At 39.7% G+C, this 25179-nt stretch overlaps 1 protein-coding gene across 1 annotated transcript in view; it reads left to right on the top strand.

Moving 5' to 3' along the window:
- The window catches only part of Shroom4 (shroom family member 4), a 209228-nt gene that overhangs the window by 80726 nt on the left and 103323 nt on the right, over window positions 1–25179 (top strand). The window contains exon 2 of the mRNA XM_052750606.1: window positions 24111–24262. Coding sequence (XP_052606566.1) covers window positions 24111–24262 — 152 coding nt within the window. The remainder of the gene's footprint in view (window positions 1–24110; window positions 24263–25179) is intronic.

Genomic DNA, 25179 nt, shown 5'->3' with positions numbered 1-25179 from the left:
CTGAGGACTCTGGCTGGCCTGAGGATCAGACAGGTCATTTCGCCTGAATTCTGCACACTCGTGCTAGCTGAGATTTCCTATCACACCTCATAGCCCTGGTGGCCTCATCTCCCTGGTCTGTTATGAACATTGCTGCAGTCATCCAGGCTGGATTTCCCTTCCTCCTCAGGACTTGTGGTCAAACTTCTTTTCTGCATTGCTGTAACTCTTTCCCTCTGCTATTATTTAACTCGAGGACAGCGGAAAGAGCTATACCCCAGAACCACACTTAGAAAAAAAAGAAGCCCCCAACTTATCCCAAATCTTTCATAAAACAATCTTGTAGGGTTTTACTCTGAATTGCCATGCAATGTGGGGAATGTGAAACATGTGCTAATCAAGGCCCTTTGTATTTGGAGCCTACCTGATTTCTCTCTCTGCCTGCCCCAGCCATCTGGGCTAGGCTGGGCCCAGGGGAGCCACAAAGCCTCCAGCTTAGAAAATGGAGACAAATGAGGAGGCCCCAAAGGACCAAACAAAACTTGTTAGGAGTTTGTAAGTCAAAGTAACATATGCAGTGTTTAAGGCGAGGCTGAGAGGGTAGATGCTGCAAAGCCTGCAGGCCCAGCTTTGAAATGAAATGCTGAGGCTGAGTCACAGGGCCTCTTCTGGAAGCAGCATTTTCAGAGCTGGGCCTCGGATTGACTGGTGCCATACGTTTTTGTAGCTCTGTCCATGTCCCTGTGGTTAGTACCTCCTTTGCTCCTTTGAACCATCTGTCCTCACTGCCATCATGCCTTTTCCCACCTAGAGACCCGTCTTCTGGTCTGTCATATCTCTCGCAGAAGAAAATCCGCACTATTTAATGGGGGAGAGGAGCCTATTCACAGTCTGGTTCATCTGTTCCTGCCTCATGTTCAGTCGCCTCTCTCTCCCTAAGGGAACCTTCCAAAAGTATTCATCATTTCCTTGAATAGGGTCCTCCTTTCTTTGAATCTGTTCGTCCTCTAGCCAGGACTGAGGACCCCTGACTTCTTCTTTTTCTCTGTATGTAAAGCCAAGTGTGTGAGCATACTGGAAAGGCACAGCAATAGGAGAAACCTCTTGAGTTATAACTGTGGTGACAGAATTGACATTCCAGTCTCACCACTTGTGAAATGACAATACTAATCCCCATGGGACAAAAGAATGGATACTGTCACTCACTATACCTGGTAAATGATGTATACTTGGACAGTGCTGCATATTGTAAAAGAAATAGAAACAAATATTTCTTCACCCTTGGTTGGGACTGTGAGTTACCAAATGGCCAAGAGAATGATGTTCTTTGCATTCTATTTGCCTAGTTGGCTTCTTTGACAACCCTCACTGCTAAAGGACGTTCTGCAAGTGTTCTGTCTTGTTAAGAACAAAATTTAGCTGCCTTCTCATTTATGACCCTAGGAAATTGGAGAGGAGACAGATACCATTATAGCACCTCATTCTTTCCTTTCCCATACCCTTGTCTTAACCAGACTTGCCACAAGCTTCAAGGAGATTGTTTAGCAATCTCTCTTATGTTGGCCTACCTCCTTTCTGCAACTGATACGCTCTCTCTCTCTCTCTCTGTGCGTGTGTGTGTGTGTGTGTGTGTGTGTGTGTGTGTGTGTGTGTGCATGAGTGCACATTTCACTTGGAGTTTCAGAAATGAAACTGTCTATGAGCAGCGATCAGCTGTCTTACTGTTCTTAGATTGGGATGGACATACACATGTGCTGGTTTCTCATCTGGACTCTATTTCAGAAATGTACACAAGATGTCAAAAATATACCACTTGGAACAAGGGAAATATTTATTTGGAAAAATTAGGGGTAAAAGTTTCCTTACTTCAATTCCTGCTGGAATGTAAAATAACTATGCGCTGATGCTGCATTTTGACAGCATTGAGTTAGTTACCCTCAGGATCACTGGATGAGTGGTGAATGGATACAAATGCACATAGTCCGTACAACACACACACACACACACACACACACACACACGCACACACACACACACACGCACGCACGCATGCACGCACCCACGCACTTCAGTAAGTGATCTTTTTTTTTTTTATCCAGTTTTGTGCTAGACAGGAATAAGAAAGAGGAAGCAAAGAAGTCAGAGACTAATTATCAGAACACACAATGGGATAGAATAAGGCACTAATGTAATAACACAAGGAGTAAACATTTAAAAGGCAATAGGCTGAGGCTATTGAATTGGTGTCAACAAGGGAAATTTCTTGGTTGGTGATGGTGAGACCTGAGTAGGACTTTAGGAATAGTTTTGGTGTCTCTGAGTCATCTGTGTATTTTAAGTGTTCTAATTATTCCTAGTATATATGCTTAATTAATATATCTAAGTATTATTGTAGAACTAACTATTTAAAATGGGTAGAATAATGATTGGTTTATAGGAAGTGGGAACAAGAACAATTTGAAATTATGTCTGAAATAGACTTTATAGAAGGATGAGAGGAACATGAAACCAAGGTTCAGAAGGAATTCAGTTCTAATACCACAACAGTTTCCTTGTAAGTGATCTTATGGAAGTCCCTTCTCTATGATGCTCAGTTTTCCTATCTATGTATTGGAGCTATATAGTGCCAACCTTATTGATCCCATTGGTCCATCAGGTAAGAGAAAAAAGCAAGATAATTATGTGACTGTGTTTGGAATAGTAGAGAGGTTTATTCAAAACATAGTATTATGAAGGCAGTTATCTACACTGAAAATCACTTTTTTACAGCTAGAAATATGATGGCTTCAGTATTTGAATGAAAATTTCTTAGTAGGCCTGTTTCCTACCATACTTATAGCCTGACAGCTACTACTTGAGTATGTACATTGAAGCAAAATCTGTCAGACAAGTATACACCCCACCGCCAGTATCTATGCATGCATGCATGTGGGAACATGTAAGTTTGCAATGGGATAGATGATCAGAACCAGAAGAGCAATAGGTCTGGACAACTCTTGAGAGCAAAGATTGTATTTAGAATTGGGGATTTGTGGAAGCATCTTTGGGCTTGCATTTAAAAATATGTACTTGTTGCCACTGTTGTAATTCAGGCTAACATCCATCTTGTGCATTCAAAGCCTTATCTGTCTTCTTCATTGTATGCTGCTGATAATCCATTCCATGCTGAATATTGCCGCTAAGGATACTTTTCAATCTATATGACATTTCCATACTGCTGAATATCTACAAGGTAACTGTTATGCTCATTGCAACTGGCCCTGAAACGCTGCTGTATTCCACTGGGATGTACTGACAGGACCACGACTCTTGTAAAAATTGTGCAATGCTTATGACTGCTCTTGTAAGTTCCTTATACCTCCAGCTGCCTTCTTCCCTATTCTTGGGCCGCCTCTAGTACCCAGCTCAATACGGGGCCTGGAGGACATTGCTCCATATCTGGACTGGACTCATTCTGCTTGGTTGGTGTTCCTGTTGTGCTGGTTCTGTCTCCCTTGTCTGGTCAGTATTTTGAATATTACCTCTACATTCATGATTCATCCCATCCACACTAAATTTTTCTGGCTTCATTGCTTAATACTTCTGCCCACAGATATTAGAAACACAGACATTTTCAGACCCCAAAGCTCAGCTTGGATCCCAGTCCACAGTGGCCACTCAGTATGTGTGTTTTACTTACCATGGTGGATATTTGTAAGTGGAACTGTCCTGTTCAGCCCTGTTCATAATCCTTTAAGTAGCTCCTTAAAGTATCAGGGCTTGTGGCCTGATCGTGGTAAAAGGCACTTTTCATATCTTTATACAGATCTAATGAATGTCTTTCATGGTTTACTTGGAGGGGAAAGGACAAGGCTCTTCCTATTCTATCATTGGGGAAATAGACATTCCATGAGTGTCTTGGCCACACAATGAGTGTTGAATAGAAATGAGATATAAAGTCATCTCGGTGGAACTTTTCCTTACAATGCTAGAAAGGCTTTGGGACTTGGAGGTGAAAACTTTCATACTAATGTGAGCAGTTCAAGATTGCTGCCTCCTAGACAGGAGTCAGCTTGATGCCACCTAAGGTGGAGTGAGGAAAACTTGTTGGAAGTGATATGAATGTAAGTGCTCTTGCCTCCTCACCCCTAGCACTGACAGGAGGGACAAGAGATTGTGGCATTGGCATGAAGAAGACAATACTTTTCTTCTGATTTGGTCCTCAGCTTCTGCTTGTATGGATTAGCATAGTTTTAATAAGTGGTGGTTATTAAGCAGTAACTTTTTCTTAGATCTCACTCTGTAGTTCAGGCTGACCTGGAACTTACTATGTAGCCCAGGCTATCCTCAAACTTGAGATAATCTTCAGCCTTCCAAAGGCTGGGATTATAATATAAGCATGCACTACCACCCTCTACAGCTTAACTTTCATTTCAGGAACTTCTTTGACTCCCTTCTTCTGAGATCTGCCTTCCCCACCACGGGAGGATAGCCCACAGTAGCAAGCCAAACTATTAGTACTATAGAGAAGGTGAGACTCGTAGAACTAAACCCCAGTTTCAAGACATGAGATCTTGTGAGCCAGCTCTGCTGGCACAGACCTATAATCCCAGCCACTTAGGAGGCTGAGGAGGGAAGATAACAGTCACATGGCCTGCCTGGGCTACAGTGCGAATGCAAGGCCAGCCTGAACCACTTAGTGGGCTGCTGCCTCAAAATAACAAGTGAAAACGGGGCTGAGGTGGCTGAGGATGTAACTTTTTGTTGAGTGCTTGCATAGCATGCACAAGGACCTTGGTTCTATCTCTAGTCTCCCCCCTCTCTATCTCACACACACATTCATACAGGCTTGCACACACAAAATAATTTTGTCTTCCTTGGAAAACACTCCACAATCTCCAGGCAGGTTTCAAGTAACATGACATCTAAAGGAAGGACAGGCTTCAGATTGACTCACCTGATCATAATGATTGATAGGAACAAGTGGGTAAATTATTGCCTTGTTGTTATTGAGCTGATAGAAAGGAAATCTAACAGCTACAAAGTCCAGGAAACTCTGTAAGTACCAAGACTTCCTCAGATCTGTCTTAATAGATAGGTGAACAATATAGGCACCTGGGTACTCAGAATGCCTGAGTTCATCTTCCCTGAGTTTATATTAGCTGTTTGGCCTTGAGAGACTCTGTTAACTGCTCTGAGCCAATTCAGTTCTTTTTGTCAGAAATCGTAGGTCTTATTACATCTAACTTGATTCCTAGCAGGCTGGTAATAGGGGTCTTGTAAGATAATGGAAGAACACTTGATAACCCATATAAAATGTCTTACACATTTGAGGCCTGTTTATTATACATTTTTTGAGACAGGGTCTCACTTTGTTGACCACACTGGCCTCAAACTTTTAAACCCCCTAGTTTGCTCCCACAAGAAGCTGGGACACAGGCTACCATACCCAGCTTATTTAAAAATTTAAAACCTTATTTTTAATTGACAAGGAGTATAATTATGATATACAACTGAATGTTTTAAAATCTGTTCATGTTGTGGAATAGCTAAATTGAGCTAATGAACATATATAGGACCTAACATACTTAGCATTTTTTGTGGTAGAATACGTGAAATCTACTCTCTTAGCACTTGACAAATGCACTGTCATTCTTATTATTTTCTTCCTCCTAGCCATCTGTTTTGAACCTCCAAGGCTCCCTGCAGCTCCTAATCAGCAGTCTACAAACGAAGCCTCCCTGGCAACTGAAGTCTCAAAATATTGATGTGCTCTGACCCTTGCAGGCAGAACAGGTTCCTCTGAAGTCACCTCGTGATTGTCTGTAGCATGTATTTTAGAAACTGCACAGGCCCATGATAACTGGTTGGGGCCTCTGTACCGGTTTTTCAGACAAGATCATTTAGTGATAGTCTCAGAGCATATCATTAAAAATTACATCTATCTGATAATGGCTATCTTAAGATATGGTGTATTAAATCATATTTACAAACTGTTAAAGTACATTTAAAATGGTGAGTCATCCTTAAATATACAGCAACATGTTTGTGTTTTCAAGTGCTGTATTCCTGAGTATTAAGAGTTCTGTATACTGTATAAGGGCTGCTGGCAGTGATGGGAAGACAGGTCTAATTTGTAGCCTCTGACTCCTAAAGCAAACCTCAATTTTATGTTGAGGCCCAGTGACAGAGCCTTGCTTGATATTACCGCCTTAGATAGACCCCTTTGCTGTCTTCTGTGTCCTTAAATGCTTTACTTTTAGGCTAATCAGATATGAACCATGGAAAAGTTGGTTGTACTTTGGGGGCATATTTGCCTGTGCTATCCCACACTCTTTTGTACAGCAGTTTCATAAAGTGCTCCTTTGAACAGCTTCTTGGACTGTATGTATACTTTTGTCGGTTTCTGGGCTTTATAAAAGCCTGAGACTGGTTATCTTAATTAGGGTTTCTATTGCTGTGAAGAGACACCATGACCATGGCAACTCTTATAAAGGTAAAACATTTAATTGGGGCTGGCTTACATTTTCAGAGGTTTAGTCCATTATTATGGTGGGACATGGTGGCATGCAGGCAGATATGGTGCTGGAGAAGGAGCTGGGAGTTCTACATCTTGATCCACAGGCAACAGGAGGTGAACTGTGACACTAGGCATAGCTTGACCATATATGAGACCCTAAAGTCCACCCTCACAGTTGACACACTTCCTCCAACAAGGCCATACCTACTCCAACAAAGCCACACCTCCTAATAGTGCCACTCCCTGAGTTTATGGGGGCCAAATACATTTAAACCACCTCACTGGTACTCACCTGACTATTGTTGAGTTGTTTCCTGGGCCCCAAATTTTGACCATGCCTTCTTGGAGGTTACAGCCCACCTCCCTGTTCCTTTAAACCTGCCAGAGGACTCACTAAAGCCAGAGGTGACCATTTGCAGAGGAGCATGGGCTTAGCTAAAACAGTGGAATGGTTCACCTGTCTCATATTAATTAGTGACTAAGGAAATTTTCATTAAGAAAATTTTCATTAAGAAAATTTTCCTTGCAGAAAATGAACCAATAAGGAAACCGACAAGGAATGAATATGTTTTCCAAATAACAGTGTCCCTTTCCATTGAGCACCATCCCTGAGTTGCAAATGGTACTGGAGCTATGGAGAAAGTTAGTGAGAGATCAAGCTAAGGTACAGACATTTTGCCCATAGGATCAAATGTTTGCAGGCAGAGCTACCTCAGACCATACTCGATCATCATTTTTTGTCTTAAAATTTGTTTGGTAGTTCTTTCCAAAAGTTTCTTCCATGGATTGCCTGTTTTTGGAAGAAGTTTGCAAGCCAGGTTTGATTGAATGTAAGTTTAATCATTTGGTTTGTGGTACGTACACCATAATCCAAAGGCTTGGCCCCATCTGCAAACCATTTCTAAAAAACTAAAGGTATTCAGTGTTCAAGCCGAGGTTGATACAAAAGGCATTCATTCCATGGTTGAGACCCGGTGGAACCCCTAAGAGATAAATAAGGAGCATTTTACTCAGAGTTCCCTACTCAGCAGAGCACACCCTCATTAAGTGGCCAGCAGTTTACATGCTATTCAAACTATAACTACTCTAATGAGGTAGACCCCATTCTTCCTATTTTTTAAACAGATAATTTAATAGATAAATAAACAGGTTCCAGAGGGTAAAGTGACTTGCCCAAGGTCACACTGTTGTACTATATGAGGGAGTCAGGATTTGAAGTAGTATGTGGCACATGACACTGTTTCTAGTAATGAAAGGCCTGTTTTATAGTTAAACCAAGTGGCCTTTCGCATCTTTTGCATTCATTTCTGACATTTTGTAGTGGGAAATTTCAAATATACAAAAATGGGAAGGAATTTTACATAAAATACTCAAACACCTATCACCTAGATTCTACTGTTAACATCTTACTATACTTTTCTTTAAAATACGAAATGTTTTTATTCTTTGAGAGTTTCATACACCATATTTTGATCATCTTTTTATTATTATTTTTCATCATGATCACAGTTTCCTCTCCCTCCATCCTCTCCTCCCAGTTTCTTCTCCCAGCCTCCCCTCTCCAGCCCCTCCCCCATCCACACCTACTCCTTTCTCTTCAGAAAGGGGCAGGCTTCCCATGTATAGCAGCCAGCCCTGATATGTTAGGTTGCCCTAGGACTAGGCACTTCCTCTCTTATTGAGGCTTGAGTAGGTAATGTAGTAGGAGGTGGTCCTTTGGCTCTTACAATATTCCATAATGTTTTCTGAGCCTTATGTATGGAAGTTGTATTAAATGTGTTAATTGGGAATGGGCACGTCATGGTCAGTTGAGCTCTTCATTTTGATCAGTTATGGCTTTCTATAATGGTCTCTGTCTTTTGCAAAAAGAAGCTTCCTTGATGAGGGAGTGAGAGCCTCACTTATCTGTGGCTATAAAGATATGTATTTACAATACAGTTAGAAACTGTACACTCACCTGGTTTAGGAGTGACTTTAGTAGGTTCTTCTCTAAGATTCATGACCTCAACCAGCCATGGACAGCTGGCTAAGTTTTTGTATTGAGTGTACTTTGGATCCAATTAGGTGGCTGTTGGTTACCTCTGGGATACAAGTACCACTATTGCATGTTTTGGAATATCTTTCTGTGCTGGTCACTGTTGTGGTCTGTAGACTTTACAGCTGGATAGAACTATTGATTGTTTTTCTCCCTTGGCAGCTTGCATAATCCTTCCAATACTATGTGAGGGCTAGTCCTCGGAGAGGAGGTGCCCAGGTCAAGTCCAGATCAATTTCTCTGTCTTCATCAATAGGGACTTACTTTCAATATCTGGGAAGCAATTAAGGTCAGAGCAAAAGCCTATATTGTTATGTATGTCTTTTGAATTCCCTTGACCAACAACTCGAGAGGAGGTTCCTCTTGCCTGGCACTGGAGATTTACTTTCATTATCATAGATCTATTTACCAGTTGATTTACTCCACTTAGTAGCTTTATTATTTTCTGACATATTTCTAAGTAAGTTAAGAACTGGTCCCCACAAAAACTTCAGTATGTGTATTACTTACCAGTGTTCAATGTTTAGAATTCTCTTTTTTTTTAGGCAAAATTTATATATAATGAAATAACACAAATCATAAATGTATCAAAGAGTGAGTTTTGATATACTATGTATATGTGTACCCTAAATCTCTACTAATACATAAAATGCTATCATCACCCCAGAAATTTTCATGTGTTGATTTTTATTTTTATTTTTTTTTTTGAGACAAAGTCTCACTGTGTAACCCTGGTTGGCCTGGTATTTGCTATGAAGACCAGGCTGGCCTCTGCCTTTCATGCATTGATTTGGATTAACTATGCTATATGACTTTTCTAACAGAACCAGCAGCTTTACTGGCAGCCAGAAGTAGTTGATTAACTCTAAGGCTGTGCTTAGATCTCTTTTTCTGTCTTTACTAACTGATACTGTAGGGGAGAACCAGGTGGCATTTAATAAGATTTGGCACTCAGTGCCCTTCACTTTGATAATTAATTTGCCCAGAAGCATTTCTTTTTCCTATTTAAGTAGACATTATGATTAAATATATCAGTTTAGATCAGGATAAAACAATAATTGTTTTATTTAATTGTAATTTAATGTTAGTAGGGTTTAAGGACCGGCATTAAGTGGTTGTCCTTTTATCTATGTATGTTTCAAAGTAAAACATAATGCTGCTAAACAGAAAATATTCCTGGCTCAGTTTGTAGGGTGAGCCTTAGTTAGTATGTTCAGATTCACATTGAGGCTAATGGCTAACATATTCACAGACTGTTCAAGAGTAGTGTGTGTATGTCTGAGTAGCATTTAGATGAGAAACCCTTTGGCTTATTTGAAAAAGGACTATAAGAGCAAACAAGCTGAGTAATCCCCTTGAAACCTAGCCTCTGATTACAGTTGTTGTTCTTCAGTATCCATGAAGGATTGGTTCCAGAAATCCTCCAAATACATACCAAAAATCTCGGGAATGCCCAAGTACTTCATATAAAAAGGCATACTGTTTGCACAGGACCTGCATGTCTCCTCCTGGATACTGAGAAGCATTTCTAGTTACCCAGGACACCTAATACACTGTACATGCTGTGTAAATGATTGTTATATTGTATTATTAGGGAATAATATAAGAGGAGACATTAAGAATCTTCAAACCCGAGACAGTTCTTCACTATTTGAATTACTATTAGCCTACAAATGGTTGAATCTGCCAATGTGAACTTTATGGAGTTTCAAGTCTAACTACAATTTGGTAAGAGTCAAATGACTCTATGATCCTCGGATTTTGAGAGACATTATAGGCTAGATTAGCAGAGATAATGGTGGCTAATCCTCATCCTTAGTGAACATGCCTGTGGCTTTCATTTTCTCAGTTAATGGCATTGTTGCTGATTGTCACTAAGCATCCCCGGGAGAATGTCTAATCCATGGATTTTTCACACTTTAGCACTCATCAAAATCACCTAGAGGAATGAAAACACACATTACTGGCCCTACCCCAGAATTTGTGACTCAGTAGACATTGGGGAGGTTGATTTCCTTTTCCAAAAAACATCCAGGAGACACTAACGCGGCTGGTCTAGAGATGACTCTTGGAGAACTCCTGTTGTCAGGAAGGAGTGAGTTAGTAAATGAATGAATTAATGGGACTTTTTATTCCAGGTCACATTTTTCCCTTCTATAATATCCTCCAGAGCTGTTTATGAAGAGAACAGGCAAGGCCCTTGGCTGTTGCAAAGTTTTGAGTCGGGGAGGACACAGAGTAATCTATACAGGAGGAATTTCAGTTTGTCCTGGGCTTTTCACAGTCCTAACGGATCTTGTTGTAGACAAAGAAAGAATCCAGGCCCACAAACAACACAGTACAGTTTTAATTAACTCTCTCCTGTGTCAGACCCCTTAGAAAGAGATAATATGTGGCTATGGAGACCATATATCCCACATTTCCCAGGACAGCTCTGATTTCACATACTCTGTCCTTTCGTCCCTATAAATATAATTGCTAGACCATGTCCTGCTTTGGGCTCAGAAAATATTGTTCCCATATGCATGGCCTAGGGGCCCTGGCAAGTCAAAAGTGAGCCTTTTCTTTTTCTTTTTTTCTCTTTAGATTGTGGGGCCAGAGTACAGGCTTGGCTCATAGAAATGTCTGAAGGGTTGGGTGAATTTAAACATTTGGGAGGAGCAATAAGTTGCTTGTTGCTCTTATTTTCCACTTACGTATGGCAGTGACCCGTCTCAAGATCTTGGAATGTTACAGAGAAGAAAAGTCTAGATACTGGGGGTGGGGGGGGGGCATGTCCTGAATTTGGACGTTCAGCTGCCTCTCACTTTTCCCCTCTACCGCTGGAAGAACCACTTCCATAAGGTAATATAAGAATATAAGAATATTCCATAGCCGTCATTGACTGACTACTCCACTCCATCTAATATTTATCTACCTTTCCTGGCAGGAAGTTCTTTCTTCTTGCTATCATAAGACCTCTTATTACAATTTCAATTTCTCCCCCAACCCCATTTTCAATCAAACTGAGAACAGTTAGCCTTCATCCTCTAAATCCTTTAAATCCTTTATGTGCCTAAGAGTCATATTTAAACCATCCTTTCTGGGCCCAGATTTAACTGTCCTTGCAGCTCCTTTATCTTGCCTGCACACAGCTCACTTGCCAACTGTTTAATCATCTTTGCCATAGGAAAGTGACTCAGGCAATCTGGGCGAAAAGTGCAGCAAAGCCGAAAGCTTTACGGCTTGTGCTAATAGGCATGTGAAATGTTTAGTGGAGACTATTTTCAAGCACACAATTGTGAGCAATTTAAGGTGGACTGTACATGGAACCCATTTCCTCTCGTGGCTCCCCCAACAGGGCCTCTCCTTAGCAGCTGAAATGAGTTAGCAGCAATCAGTGCAGAGTAGGAATCCTGTGGTTTTTGCCCCTCCCTCCTGCTGGTACAATGGCAGCTAGTCTCTTTAAATGAGCTTTCTCCCTCTGAGAGCCAGTAAGTGGGACTTTAGAATTGGTTAGACAAAGGATCTAGGCCTCACCTTTGCCAAAGAATAGGAGTTACTAGTGCTGAAGCTTTACTGGAAGTTTTCAAAGCAATTGAGGAGGACTGGGGTTGGTGGTGAACAGGGATGGGTGAGAACAATCAGGGCAGGAAATGATGCATCTCACAATTGGAAATTGTGTTTTTGCAAGTTTATCAGGGTTTTGTTTTGTTTTTTGTGTACTTGGCCTTTACCCACTGTCCTAACCCAGTCAAAGTGATGACAACAGTCTGTGGCAGCCAAAGGCCAGTGGGGTTTTGAAAACAGAGGAAGGCCATTCATTACATACTGGCATTCTTTGTTGGGCGGCTTACCTGTCCATGGTGAGATGTGTTCCTAGGTTGTGGTGAGGTTCTAGAGGTCTGCTCTGTAGGTAGTGCTGCAGTGTGGAGCCAGGGCTCTTGGCCATCAGAATAATGTTGATCTAGCTGATGGCACTACCGGAGAAAGGGCAAGAGCCAACTGCTATTTCGTCTCATCTCTTCTCTGCTGGCTCTTCTGTTTTAATCAAATCTTTAAAACTCTTCTCATTATAACTGCTAGCCAAGCAATTTGTCTCTGCAAAACTGCAGAGGCCATTAATATGTCATGGCATACAAATGGAGGAGGAGCAGGAGGAGGAAGGGAAGAGGAGGGCCAGGGAACTGTTCGGCTTCATCCAGGCACATCCAGACAGGAACAGAAAAGGTCTTGGTGTGGGGGTAGGGAGAACAGTTTGATTGAAGCATTAGCTACCTTGGCTTTGGGCCAAGGCAAATTGCCAGAGAACCATTAAACTCTGTGTAATTCCATATAATTCACAGCAGCCACAGGTAATTTGGATCAGACCTGACAAAACTTCACTATCACTTATTGTCCATTAGTGCCAAATGCACACTGCAGATATTAGATAGTCTAAGTTATATCACGGTGTCCATATTTTCTAAACCCCAAACCAGGAAATATGGCTTGATAAAGGAACATTTTCTGACCTGTGAATTTGCTTATATGAAAACCTCATAAAGGCATAAACATGAAAATCACTAAGGTGTAAAATTCTGAATCTACTGAGCAAATGGCCTTTAAATAAGAACTATTGGCACATGAAGTCGGATTAGGACAAACTCTCCTTCAAACATTGGAGAACCCCCCCCCCCCACACACACACACACAACTTTTAGGAGTCTAAAGGAACTGGTTAAGAACTGACTCAAGTTAAACTAGTTTATACTCATGGTCTGTATTTGCTGTTAAAATTTTCAAGAAATACTAGACTGAAGCAGTCGGTTGTAATGGCTTTCTACCGGCAGGTAGAATACATGTTACTTTGAATTTCCAGATGCTGGGAGGAGTTAAATCTCCCAGTATTCATGGTTACTTTGTAAAGGCTTATATATTTGTTTCATTGATATCCCGAGGCTTGAAATGTTAAAAACTAAGGAGAATCTTATTTTGGCACATGGTATTATTGCAGTGTACCTAAGTTTCCTTAGAGACTTCAAACCTAACATTTCATCTTTGGGCAATTCATGACAAACAAGGAATGTTTACCTCAAGGGTAATTATCCTGGAATATTCTGAGCCAAATAATAACTCTGCGTGTACGTGTGGTGTGTGTGTGTGTGTGTGTGTGTGTGTGTGTGTGTGTGTGTGTGTGTGTTGGGACTGTATGGAAGGATTTCTGTAAAATGCACATAGTCAGATCATGTTGAGCTTCTGATATGCTATTTACATTGTAAGAATCAAGCTTAGTCTGTCTGGCTTAATTAGTGAACATGAATAGCAGATATTAATGGTAAGTTGAAGTTTACCACAGGAGTCCCAGGAAGAAGGACTGAGATAGACAGAAGACCTAGGAGGACACTAGGGAGGACAAGGCACACTAGGCGATCACAGATGCCTTGCGGGGTGGTGAGAGAAGTGGACGGGCGGTTCAGGAGGGGTTGAATGAGTTTTCTTCAGGTGAGGGATATAAAAAAAACACCAGAGTGATCTTCCCTGTGAAGAACACTTCGTGCCAATGGGTGCGGAGTCTGCTGTCAGAGGGGCTCCATTAGTATTGGGTAAGGGACAAGGCTCTACGTTGTCTCTAGCTTAAGGTCAGAGAAGTGCAAATAAGCAGGGACAGGAGCTAAAAAAAATATGCTTCTCTTTTTGTCTGAACTTAACCCCTAAAGCAGAAAGAATTGCTGGGTCCCCAGATCTGGACATAAAATGCCCATCAGTTTCTCCTTCTTTTTTTCCTCAAAGCTAATCCTGGCCTTAGAAAATAAAACGATGTCTGCTGTAAGAATAATCCATGCCTTACACATCTCACTGAGCAGGAAAGAGATGGTGTGTCATTTCACAGTCACTATGTGACCTGACAGTGTGATGGCTCACTTGCTCCTAGATTTGCAGCTCTCTGCGAAAGCAACAGCAAGTGTGGCAGTTTAATTTAAAGATAGATCTGTCCTGAGGCAAATCAAGAATATTACTGTTATTACCTTCACACTGTACACAGATGCCCGGCTCTGCTGTCTTTCTGTGAGAGCCTTTTGCTTTGGTAGCCCAGCAGAGGATGTGAGGAGGTTAAATGATTCTTTTAGTCATCATTGTCCACTGACCAGAGGGATACATGTCGACCAGAGATTCAGATCACTGCTGGGGAGAGGAAGGGAGCCCAGATAGGAGCAAACAATGTTCTGGGTATGGAATACAGACATCCCGCTCTGGAAAGCAGAAAGCAAGCTCCATTTTACTTCTTCCACATCTGGGGGAGCAACTCAAGTAGCGAGTAAAATGATCAAGTGGTTTCTACTTAGCAGAGCAGGCCATTGGGTTCCACAGACAGCCTGTAATCTCTCCCCAGAAGATTACTTAATGTATTAGTCTTTTTTCAGTTAGAAATGACTAATGCCGGGTTTGTACACTCTTTAGAAACTGTATTTGGCTTTTTTTGCATAATAGGTTATGAATAATGGCTTCAGAGGACTAGCATTGAGTTATTCAGTGAGCTTGGCTTGTGATAGTTCAGATTCCAAATAGTTAATCATATCCACTTAGATCAGAAGGTCATTTCTATTTCATTGCATCCAGCAAGCTATTTTAAAATAGGTTTTGATCAAATCAATTAAAAGTTTTCATATTAACAATAGGTTGGTAGTATAGAAATAACGATTATATTAATCCAAGCAGTATTATTGCCATCTCTCTAAATAATCTGTTAGACTTTAACACATTCTTGTTTTAATTTAAACAATTAACAAATGCCGATGAATTGATATGTCAGTATAGTTTCTTTTGTTTTTGTTTTTTGTTGTTGTTTTGTTTTGTTTTTTGTGATCCTGGGGCTGATGCTCAGAGCCGTACATATATTACACAATTGTTCTCCCATTGAGCTATATACCTAGTCCACAGTATTTTTATGCTGGATTCTATGTAAAATAATGCTGGTCCTTACAGTCTCATAGGCATATCCCCATAGTGCTATCTTCATGTTGGAGGATATTTAGGGTTTCTGGTTTATCCCAGATAGTTTTAGCCTTATATAGAGGCTCTGATCATGCACATGTAGAGTGAACGCTAATGATAACTTCTTCTAGAAGACAGGAGGCCAAATTTTAGTATCCAGGCATATATCTTTTCATTGGTTCCTTCTACCCCAGTCCTCTCTACCCCTTCACTACCACATCAACTTTGTAAGTTTCTTTGATCATTTATACTACTTTAGTTACAATCATACCAATAACCAAGAATCATGGGCAATCCAGTGAGAGGCCAGTAATGATGCCTGAGCAGACCTAGTTACCTGTATGACTTGGCCTGTTAAGGTTAAGCTTCTAGGGATAGGTGTTAGTAATGCTGATGTATCTGGGATAGACAAGAGGAGCAGCAGACAATGACTCTGATAATCACTGAGGACTGATCCTGTGTTTAGAATATGCCAAGATAGAAAGTGACAGGAACTGTAAGACAAAACTTTTAACCTGTACCAGTAGGCAGGTAAAGAAAATGAAGTGTTGATCCTTATGTCTCTTTCCAACTGAAAGTATCAACCCTGGGGGCAGATGTGGATGAAAACTCTCTCAAAACAGAGAGAATTATGGAATGTACCAATTCATACAGTAAAATCCCTATTATGGAAGCTGACCATTTATAAGAAATGGTTTGTCTTGCAGAAATATAAGCTGTTTACTCTAGAAATCCTTAAATTTTTTCTTAAAAATTAAGGACTGATTTACATACAGTAAAACACACAAGTCTCAATAAATGTTAAGAAATATATATATATCTTCATATAATCAACAATTAGATGATTATGTATACTGTTTCTAACACCCCCAGCAGATTATTCACATCTTCACAATCATAGTTAACTAATTTTCAAAGTTATCATCTTTTTTTTTTAGTTTTAATTATGTGTGTGCATGTGTGTCTTTGTGTAAGTATATGTATATGTGTGTGAATACAGTTACCTGTGGAGGTCAGACAAAAGCATTGGATCCCCTGGAGCTGGAGTTACAGGCAGTTGTGATCCACCTGAAGTGAGTACTGGGAACCAAACTTGGATCTTCTCTAAGAACAGTAAGCACTCTTAACCACTGACCCATCTCTCCAGCCACCGTTGAGTAGCTTTTACTGTTCCTGACTGTGTCTTATGGAATCATGTAACAGACTGAACTCTTTCACTTAACACAATATGAGGTTCCTGAGATTCATGTGTTTGATTGTTATATAGTGTGTTATTTTAAATATATCTACTAACGGACTTCTAGGTTGTTCCTAGTTTTCCTTTGTTGTGAATAAGCAAATTTTTATGAACATATGCATGTTTTCCTTGGGTATTCCTAGGTATATATTGGATGTAGGAGTTTCTAGAGTAGTTGTAGAATTGTGGATTCCTGCTGGAAATACTGAGAGTTCAGATTGCTTCTTATTCTTTCCAGGAGCTAGTATTTTCAGTCTTTAAAAAAAAATTTTTGCCATTCTACAGGACGTGTGGTGATATTTTTCTGTGTTTTAAGATTACATTTCCATGATCAGAACACATTTTCCTATGCTTGTTTGACATATGGCTCTCTTGTTGAGTAGAATACTTGCTCAGATATTGTGCCAGTTGTTAACTGTCTGTTTGTTGCAGTTTTCAGTATTCTAAGTATATAATATATTCTAGTCTCCTTTCTTTTATTTAAATGTTTTCAGGCAATATATATTGGTCATGTTTTCCCTCCCTCTACTCCTCCCAGATATTCCTCCCTAGTCCTTTGTCAGATATGTGTTATGAGTATTTGCCCACTTTGTGGTTTGTCTCTTTACTCTATTCAGTGTCACCGTTGATGCAATACAATTTTTGGTTTCTTTTGTGGTTTCTGACTTCTGCATCCTGACCAAGAAGCCTCTTCCCACTTCAAGGGCACAAGACATATTCCTTTGTATTCCTCTACCAGCTTTATTTTTTAACTCTTTATGACCTATTTTTTTCTAGTAAACGTTTTTATCTGTAAAATTGTTTTCAGCATACATACCCAATATAAATAATTTTATTTATGTATAATATAATGTTCAATAACGTTCATATCAGCAAAAGACTTTAATCATAAATAAAAGGCTTGAGTTAATAAAGTGCAAACAGATCCCAGTGAGCATGCCTGCTAATAACGGAAGAAACCCTAAATTCATTCTAGTGCCCTCATGTTCGTCTTATACCTAGCCTCATGGAGGGAATGGGACCATCTGCGTTGGCCGGAACAAAAACAATCTCTTTTGGTTGCTGATGCAGGGTCACTGCTTTTAAATGCTTTGCCCCATACTTAGCACCTAATTCCTGGAGCTGAGCTTGACTCTGGGCTGACTGAGGTTTTGGCAAAGCTGCTGAGAATTTGACTTGTTCTAATCCCTGGGGAAATTTAATGATTCAGAGCATTGAAGTCCTTTGTTGTGAGGCTTTGTAAACTAGATGGTGATTAAGCAGTTGGGGAAGATGGTGTTGTCCTTAGGGATAGATGATACCACGAATCACATCAGAATTCCATTGACTCAAGCTCAGGGGAGTCCTTGGGCCAGATCCCTAGGGCAACTTCTTGTAGGATTCGGTTACCTGCGTCTTAGCTGGTAAAGGGCAAGAATGATTCTCCACTGGTGTCTGTTTTCTCACTTCAGCTATGTATGTGGATTACTGCTTGAAAATAGGACTTCTTACGTATTTTAAATTGGCTGTTGTTTTTTAATTAACATGTATCTAAAAGACAGAGTTTTGTTTTTTGATTTGTCTTTATGGAATAACATAAGGAAGATGAAATTGGGCACAACAGAAATTTTTTTCCCCTAGGCTGTTTTGGTGATTGAGAAAGGAATTTGAGAGACAAGATAGACAGTGTCTATAAACTAGAATCAAAGTGTTGAAAGCCATGGCAAAGAGATTGCAGAGGTTTCAAAGCCCACATCTGCTCTTTTCAGGGCACCCTGATTAATTTCTCTTGGCATGAAGAGATCTTAACAGATAGCATCAGTGAAGAGGGGGAAGATCAGAAACAGTCTGCACTAAGTTTCAGAAGGAGTAAGGACTTTATCTGTCTTTGGTGAGCGTATTTCTTAATAGTTGAACTTGCCAAAGGCAGTTTACCCTCATCTCTACATTTCATTCTACTGATCTACCAAAACAGGACAGAGTGCTGAACATGTGTTTGAGTGTTATTAAAAACTTGAATGTCTTTCAAAGATGAGATATTCTAAATAACTTTTTAGCATCTTTGAAATATATATATCTTTGTAGGGACCAATCTTTTCTGTTTATTTGCAGAAACAATCTATCAACTAACAGATATGGTTTTTACCTTCTTAAAAAGAGGGACAAACGGATAGAATAAGGATTATGGTCTGATAATTTGGCCAGAATCTTAGAGAATTGACCAAGAAAGTTTTGTTTGACGCCTATAATTACTTATATTTTTTAAATAGAAAGCAGAGGTAATCATAGTCACATCACATATTTACAATTGCTACATCTTCTTAATGAACTGTTGTTCCCTTTATTAATATGTAATGGTCTTTATCTCTTCTAATTTTGGTTTCAAGTCTATTTTATCAAATAGCAAAATAGCCACACCTCCTTGTTTTAGCTTCTGATCACGTGATAGGTTGACGTCCATCTTTTGATTTTCAGTCTATGGGTATCTTTAGTCCTGATGTTTATCTTAGAGACAAGAGCTGGTTCCATCTAGTTTTGTTTGGTTTTTGTTTTTAAGTCCAGTGAGCCTGTTTGTGTCTCCTTGTTGGTGAGTGAAGACCATTCATAATTAAGGCTCTTACTGAGAGATGTTTACTAGTTCCTATTATTTTGATGATTACATTTCTGGTTGCCTGAATTATTGTTTTTGTTTTTGTTTTTACTTTCTCATGCATTAGTGTTAGGGGTTTGCTGATGTACTGTGTTGGATGTGATGGATTCTTGCCTAGCTCTCCTTTATTTTTTGGTTTATCCTTCTCATGAAACTAATTCTTTCCCCGTGTTTAGCATTTCTTTTGGTATCTTTTGCAGTACTACTTTGATTGTCATGAACAGCCTTGGCTTGTGATTGTCTTGAAGTGTCCTTATTTTTCCATCAATTGTGAATGATAAATTTGCTGGATATAGCAATCTTAGCTGTTCGTTGCTTTCTGTACTTGGAATATGTCATTTCATGCTTTTCTGGCGTCAAGCATCACTGACAAGTGATCTGCTATTACTCTGTCATTTCTGTTTTTGTTGAAGAGTTATTCTTTCCCTTCATATAGCTTTTAGTATTGTTTATTTGATTTCTAAGTTTTACATTTTATTTTATTTTTAATTTAAATTTTTATTTAATTTTGAGAATTTCAAACATGAGTACTGTGTTTACATCCTTTTCATCCCTCTCTTTCTTACCCCTCCCATGTTCCCCTTCTCCCTCTCTAATTATTGACATCTTCTTTAATTATTATTGTTATATATATATATATATGTATATATATATAAAACCTATATCCATCCTCTATATCTATCCTATCCTATTTTCATCTGTCTATATCTATCTGTGGAACTGTCTATCAATCAATCATTAGGTAACTACTGAGTCTATTTAGTACTACTGATACATATATGTGTTTCTGGTTGTCCACTAAGGATTGGATAACCTATCAGGAAGCTCATCCCTGGAGAACACTGATTCTCCCTTTCTCAGGCATTTTCTACAGCTCTTCATCTAGGATTGAGTGCTTGCGAGCTATTACCCATCTGAGTTGGCATGTCCACTGGTGTTGTCATAATGCAAGTCTTGTGTAGTGACTTTATTGCTGAGATTTCATGGGTGCAGCTTCCCTGTCCTGCGTGGAAGACACTATCTCATCCCCTGGCTCTTATAATCTTTCCTTCATCTGTGATGTTCTCTGAGCCTTAGATATAGGGGTTGTGTTTTAGATTTATCAGTTGGGGATGGGCACTACACACTTAGTTATTCTCTAAATTTTGACCAATTGTAAGTTTCTTTAGTGGTCTCCATCTGCTGCAAAAAGAAAAGCTTCATTAATGTTGGGTGAGAGCTACATACACACACACACACACACACACACACACACACACACACACACACACACACACACACACTTGTGGATACGTGTTTAGAATACAGTTAGAAATTGTACTGGTTTAAGAAATTTGCAGTAGTAAGTTCTTCTCTATGGTCCATAACCTCACCAGCCACTGGTAGTTAGAAATTTACAATGCCAGGCATGAATTCTCTCCTGTGGATCAGATTCAGTCCAATTAAATAGTTGTTGATTATCCCCAAAATATAAATGCTACTACTGTACCATTGGAGACATCTTGCCATGTTGGTCATTGTTGTGGTTCATGGGCTTTACAGTTGGGTAGGAATACTGGCTGGTTTTCTACCTTGGTAGCTTGCATAGCATCTTTGGATAAATTGAGAGGTAGTCTTCAGGAAGAGGCCTCCAGGTTAGTTCCAGATCAATTCCATGGATTCATAGGTTTGGTATTTTGATCATGTGCTGGAGTTCCGGATTATTGTGATCATTTTTATCTGGTTTTGTCCTTAATTGGTACTTGAGTATAGTATTTCTTTGACCTTGTACTTTATCCCTGATAGTCTTTCTTCTGCTTGGTTGAGTCTGTCAATGCTGTTTTCTACTGTGTCTTTTATTTGGTTGCTTGAGCTTTTCATTTTTAATGTTTCTAATTTCTTTCATCTAAAATATCAATTTCCTTGCTGACTCTTTCAAATATGTTGCCGATTTTCTCATCCACTTTGAATTTTTCCTCTATGTTGCTGACTTCCCTCTCTAGTCTTCCTCCTCTTTATTCTGACTTTTTCCTTACTAAGAACATTAGCAAGTGTTTTTTATGGACATTTTGGCTGCTGACCTGGAAGTTTAGCTGTCAAAAGGCCAAATAATAAATAGAAGAACTGGACATGGAGCTGGGAGGAGATAGAGTAGAGGGGAGAAACATTAATGCAAAACAACCGCCCAAGTCCTGATGGGTAAAGAGTTAGTTATAAAGCCCAATAAATAGCCTGCCTCTAGAGAGTGACTAGGGTGAGGTTTACTTCAATCAAATGGAACCTTATTTCCTAATCTGGATACGTTTGGGATCTAGGATTGTGCTAGGTAACAAAAATTCACTTGTTTCTCATCTGAGCATCTTCATGCTTGTACTAAAGGGGCCTTACTACACTCAACACATCTGTTCTGAGGAATACTATGCTGGTGACTGAAAAGAGATTTGGAATACAGAAAGGGGCAAGCAATTGACCTACAACTCTAGTTCAAAAACAAATCGTCCCTACCTAAATGCAGAAAATGGCAGCCAAAATAGCAATGTGAAAGCTTTGATTGCAGCATTAATTAAGCATTTTAGTTTAAAAGGTTTTTTTTTTTCTGCTTGTGGCCTGGAATGAGCAAGTATCTTTTAGATATAACTGAATATTTAACCAGAGGCTCTACTTACCATCAATATATATGGAAGAGATAGCTTTCTATGGGTAGCAATAATATGGATAATTGAACTGTATGAATACAAAATATGTAGAGTTAATTAAGACTAATGTGCATCAGTGGAGAAAACCCTATTAGCATTCATTAGTTAGTCCTGTTTATGATTATTTGTTAACTGTCAGAAAGCTAAAGGCCTCTCATGCAAGCCAGAAGAATGAGTCATTCAGACTGTTTTTCTGAAACTCAACTATAGTACTTTATTTCACATTTCCCCTTAATGTTGTTGTTGGTGGTGGTGTAGTTTTTGAAACAGGGTCTCACATAGCTCAGACTGACCTTGAACTCCTGATTCTTCTGCCTTCCCTTCACTTGTGTCATCACACATGGCTGAGTAGGTAATTTTTTAAGGCAGGCAGCAGTGTCTGTGAAGCAGTAATGCTAATGACAATGGAAACAAGAGTATAATCCTAATTAATTTCTTGAGAGTTAGTCCCTATTTGCCATTATTAGGTTGTTTTATAGTGAATGGTTGCCCATGTACTGGAAAAAGTGTGTGTGTGTGTGTGTGTGTGTGTGTGTGTGTGTGTGTGTGTGTGTGTGTCAGTTGGCTAGCCTGTGATTTTTCAGAGGTTATTTTTTTAAATGTTGAGTTAACAATATATTTGATAAATCTGTAATTTAATCAGAATTTCAATTTATTTAATGGGGTTTAAAAATCCTGAATTAGTATTTTTTTTCTTTGAACTCAAAAGATTCTACCTGACAGTTCACAAAGCAATATTCTGACTTTCGTGATGTGGGCAGGGATTCAGGGAGGGGGTGTGATAAAACACTGAGAGAAAGATTTGAATGACAAAAGTATAAATATAGCCTCAGTAAGAGTCAGCCCTCAGTGATAACTTGCTCAGAATCTTCCTTCCCCTGAGAATTGTATGATTTGATCATTCTTACTTACCATATTACCCAAAACACTTAATGTGGGTGGGCTGGATTTTTATTTAACATGATCATGTTAGTGGGCATTTAAACTTTAGACAAGATTTCCCATCTGGGGCTAGGAGCTAAGAGCTTTGTTTATTTGTGTATCTCTACCACTCAGTGGGTTTGTTGTTCTGTACATACTAAAATACATTAAGTACTTGGGGAATAGGTTAATGATGGATGAGATGACCCCATTACTGTAGATAGAATTAATACTCTAGCAGGTGGAAATCACATTTGTGATAAGTGGGATATTGCGTACAAAATTTGCTATAAACTTGGGTCTTTGGGGCCATTCTGCTTGGCTTTTGCCTATCCAAGTACTATTGCTTCTACTTCTGTTTGCAGAGTCCCGCAGCCTGAAAGCATCTTTGCCGAGATTACCCTGGTGATTGAGAATGCCTAAATTGTGGTGGATTAATAACACATTCCCAGCTTTTACTGACTGTCCATAGGCGAGTACTATGCTAGGAATGTGTTGAAGAGACAATGACTTTGTACTTACTTCATATGTTTAGAGTTGGGGATTCTGACCACAGAATATTTTGCTAGAGGTCGCCACCAAGGTTTTCAGCATCAACTCTCTTGTTATAATAATCAGCTAAGAACTCAGAGCTCCCAAACAAGTGACATAAGCATCTAGTGAGGTGAGTTCTTTTGCTAGGCACAGTTTGCATATGAGGCAATTTGATTCTAAAGTGTTAGGTAACCGTCTCAGAATCTCACAGCTAGAAAGTAGTAGAGCCCCAATCCAAACCCAACTTTGTCAGACTGCAAAGTTGCCCAAAGGTCGAAAAGGATTTCCCAGCTTTTGATGGCACTCTGCTGGCACAGTTTGCAGTGTCATGGGCTACTTCAGCTACATGATGGACTTCCTTCTAAGCATCACTTTCTTTTTTAGAAGTGCTATCATCCCAGATGAACTGTTCCTTCTTTCAGGGATGAATTGCCTTATTGCTGTGTTGCCTCGTTTCTCAAGAGCTTGTTCAAGCTCTGCCTTCAGTAACCAATGGCCTCTGATCAACTCCTCAGCTCCTCTTGAAGCTGAATGGAAGAATTTCCCAATCCTACTTGTGGCTACAAGGTTGGGAGAAGTCAGGAAATAAAATTCTGGGGCAGAAGTCCCCTCACGACTTGCTTTCTGTTTTGTTCTCTGCAACACAGATTGAAGATGGAGGCAAGGCAGCCTTGTCCCAGAAGATGAGAACTGGCGATGAGCTGGTGAATATCAATGGCACTCCGTTGTATGGCTCCCGCCAAGAAGCCCTCATCCTTATCAAAGGCTCCTTCAGGATCCTCAAGCTGATTGTCAGGAGGTAAGGTACAGGTGCAGAGGCCATTGAAAAGTACTTGATTGATAATCCAGCCTCAATAAAGTGGCATCTCTAGCATTATCATCAAGAAGAGAGGTATTTTCTGTGAACAGAATTGTGCAGACAACTAAAGCAGAATGGGCAAAGGGCTGTTGGTTCATATTTTGACACTGTCATATACTCAATATACCCCTTCAGATAAATGCTTCTTCCGGACTCAACTTATTCACTATCCTGAGGACTCAGTGACTCAAAACAAGCAAAGCTCTATATAACCCAGGGGTTTTTCCTCTCTCCCCTGTCATTGTTCAATCATCACATATCTACAGAGATTTAAAAGAATTCCGCTGCCAGCCATGGTAGACTCTCTGGATGCTATGGTGAACGCCAAGACAGAAATGTTACCTTGTATAGTCTCACAGGTGAAAAAAGCATGTATGTTTCAATAAAAATTAATAATATAAAGAAGCAATAAAACGCTTCACAGAATTGTTTGTGCTTGTTAAATAGATTGTTGAAACAGAAATTGTTAATTAAAGAGAAAAGAGGTTATGTCAGAATTCAGTAGGGTTACATTCAAAAGAGGAGGTAAAGTTTGAGCTAAAGGGTAGGTGGGATTAGGAAAATAAACCATCAGAAATAGACAGATTTTGGCTCCCTAGCGTTACACAAGCAGAGGAAGGGCAGGGACACCACTGGGTGTGGTCATTCCAGGCTTCTGCCAAAGCATCCGCCTGCTCATGTGCCCTTTGAAAAACTTTTTCGTTATTTTTTGAGATTATGACATAATTACATCACTTCAGTCTTCTTTTTTCTTCCTCTAAACCCTCTCCCCTTGTTCTCTTTCAAAGTCATGGCCTCTTTTTCTGTGAATGTTGTTACTGAGAGCAGGAGAAGAGCACACTAATCAGTTATCCAAT

Source organism: Peromyscus californicus, unplaced genomic scaffold, assembly GCF_007827085.1.
Source record: "Peromyscus californicus insignis strain IS unplaced genomic scaffold, ASM782708v3 Scaffold_10__1_contigs__length_136768540, whole genome shotgun sequence".
Lineage (NCBI taxonomy): Eukaryota > Metazoa > Chordata > Mammalia > Rodentia > Cricetidae > Peromyscus > Peromyscus californicus.
The sequence above is the reverse complement of the archived record's forward strand: the minus strand, read 5'-3'. Positions and strand labels throughout refer to the sequence as shown.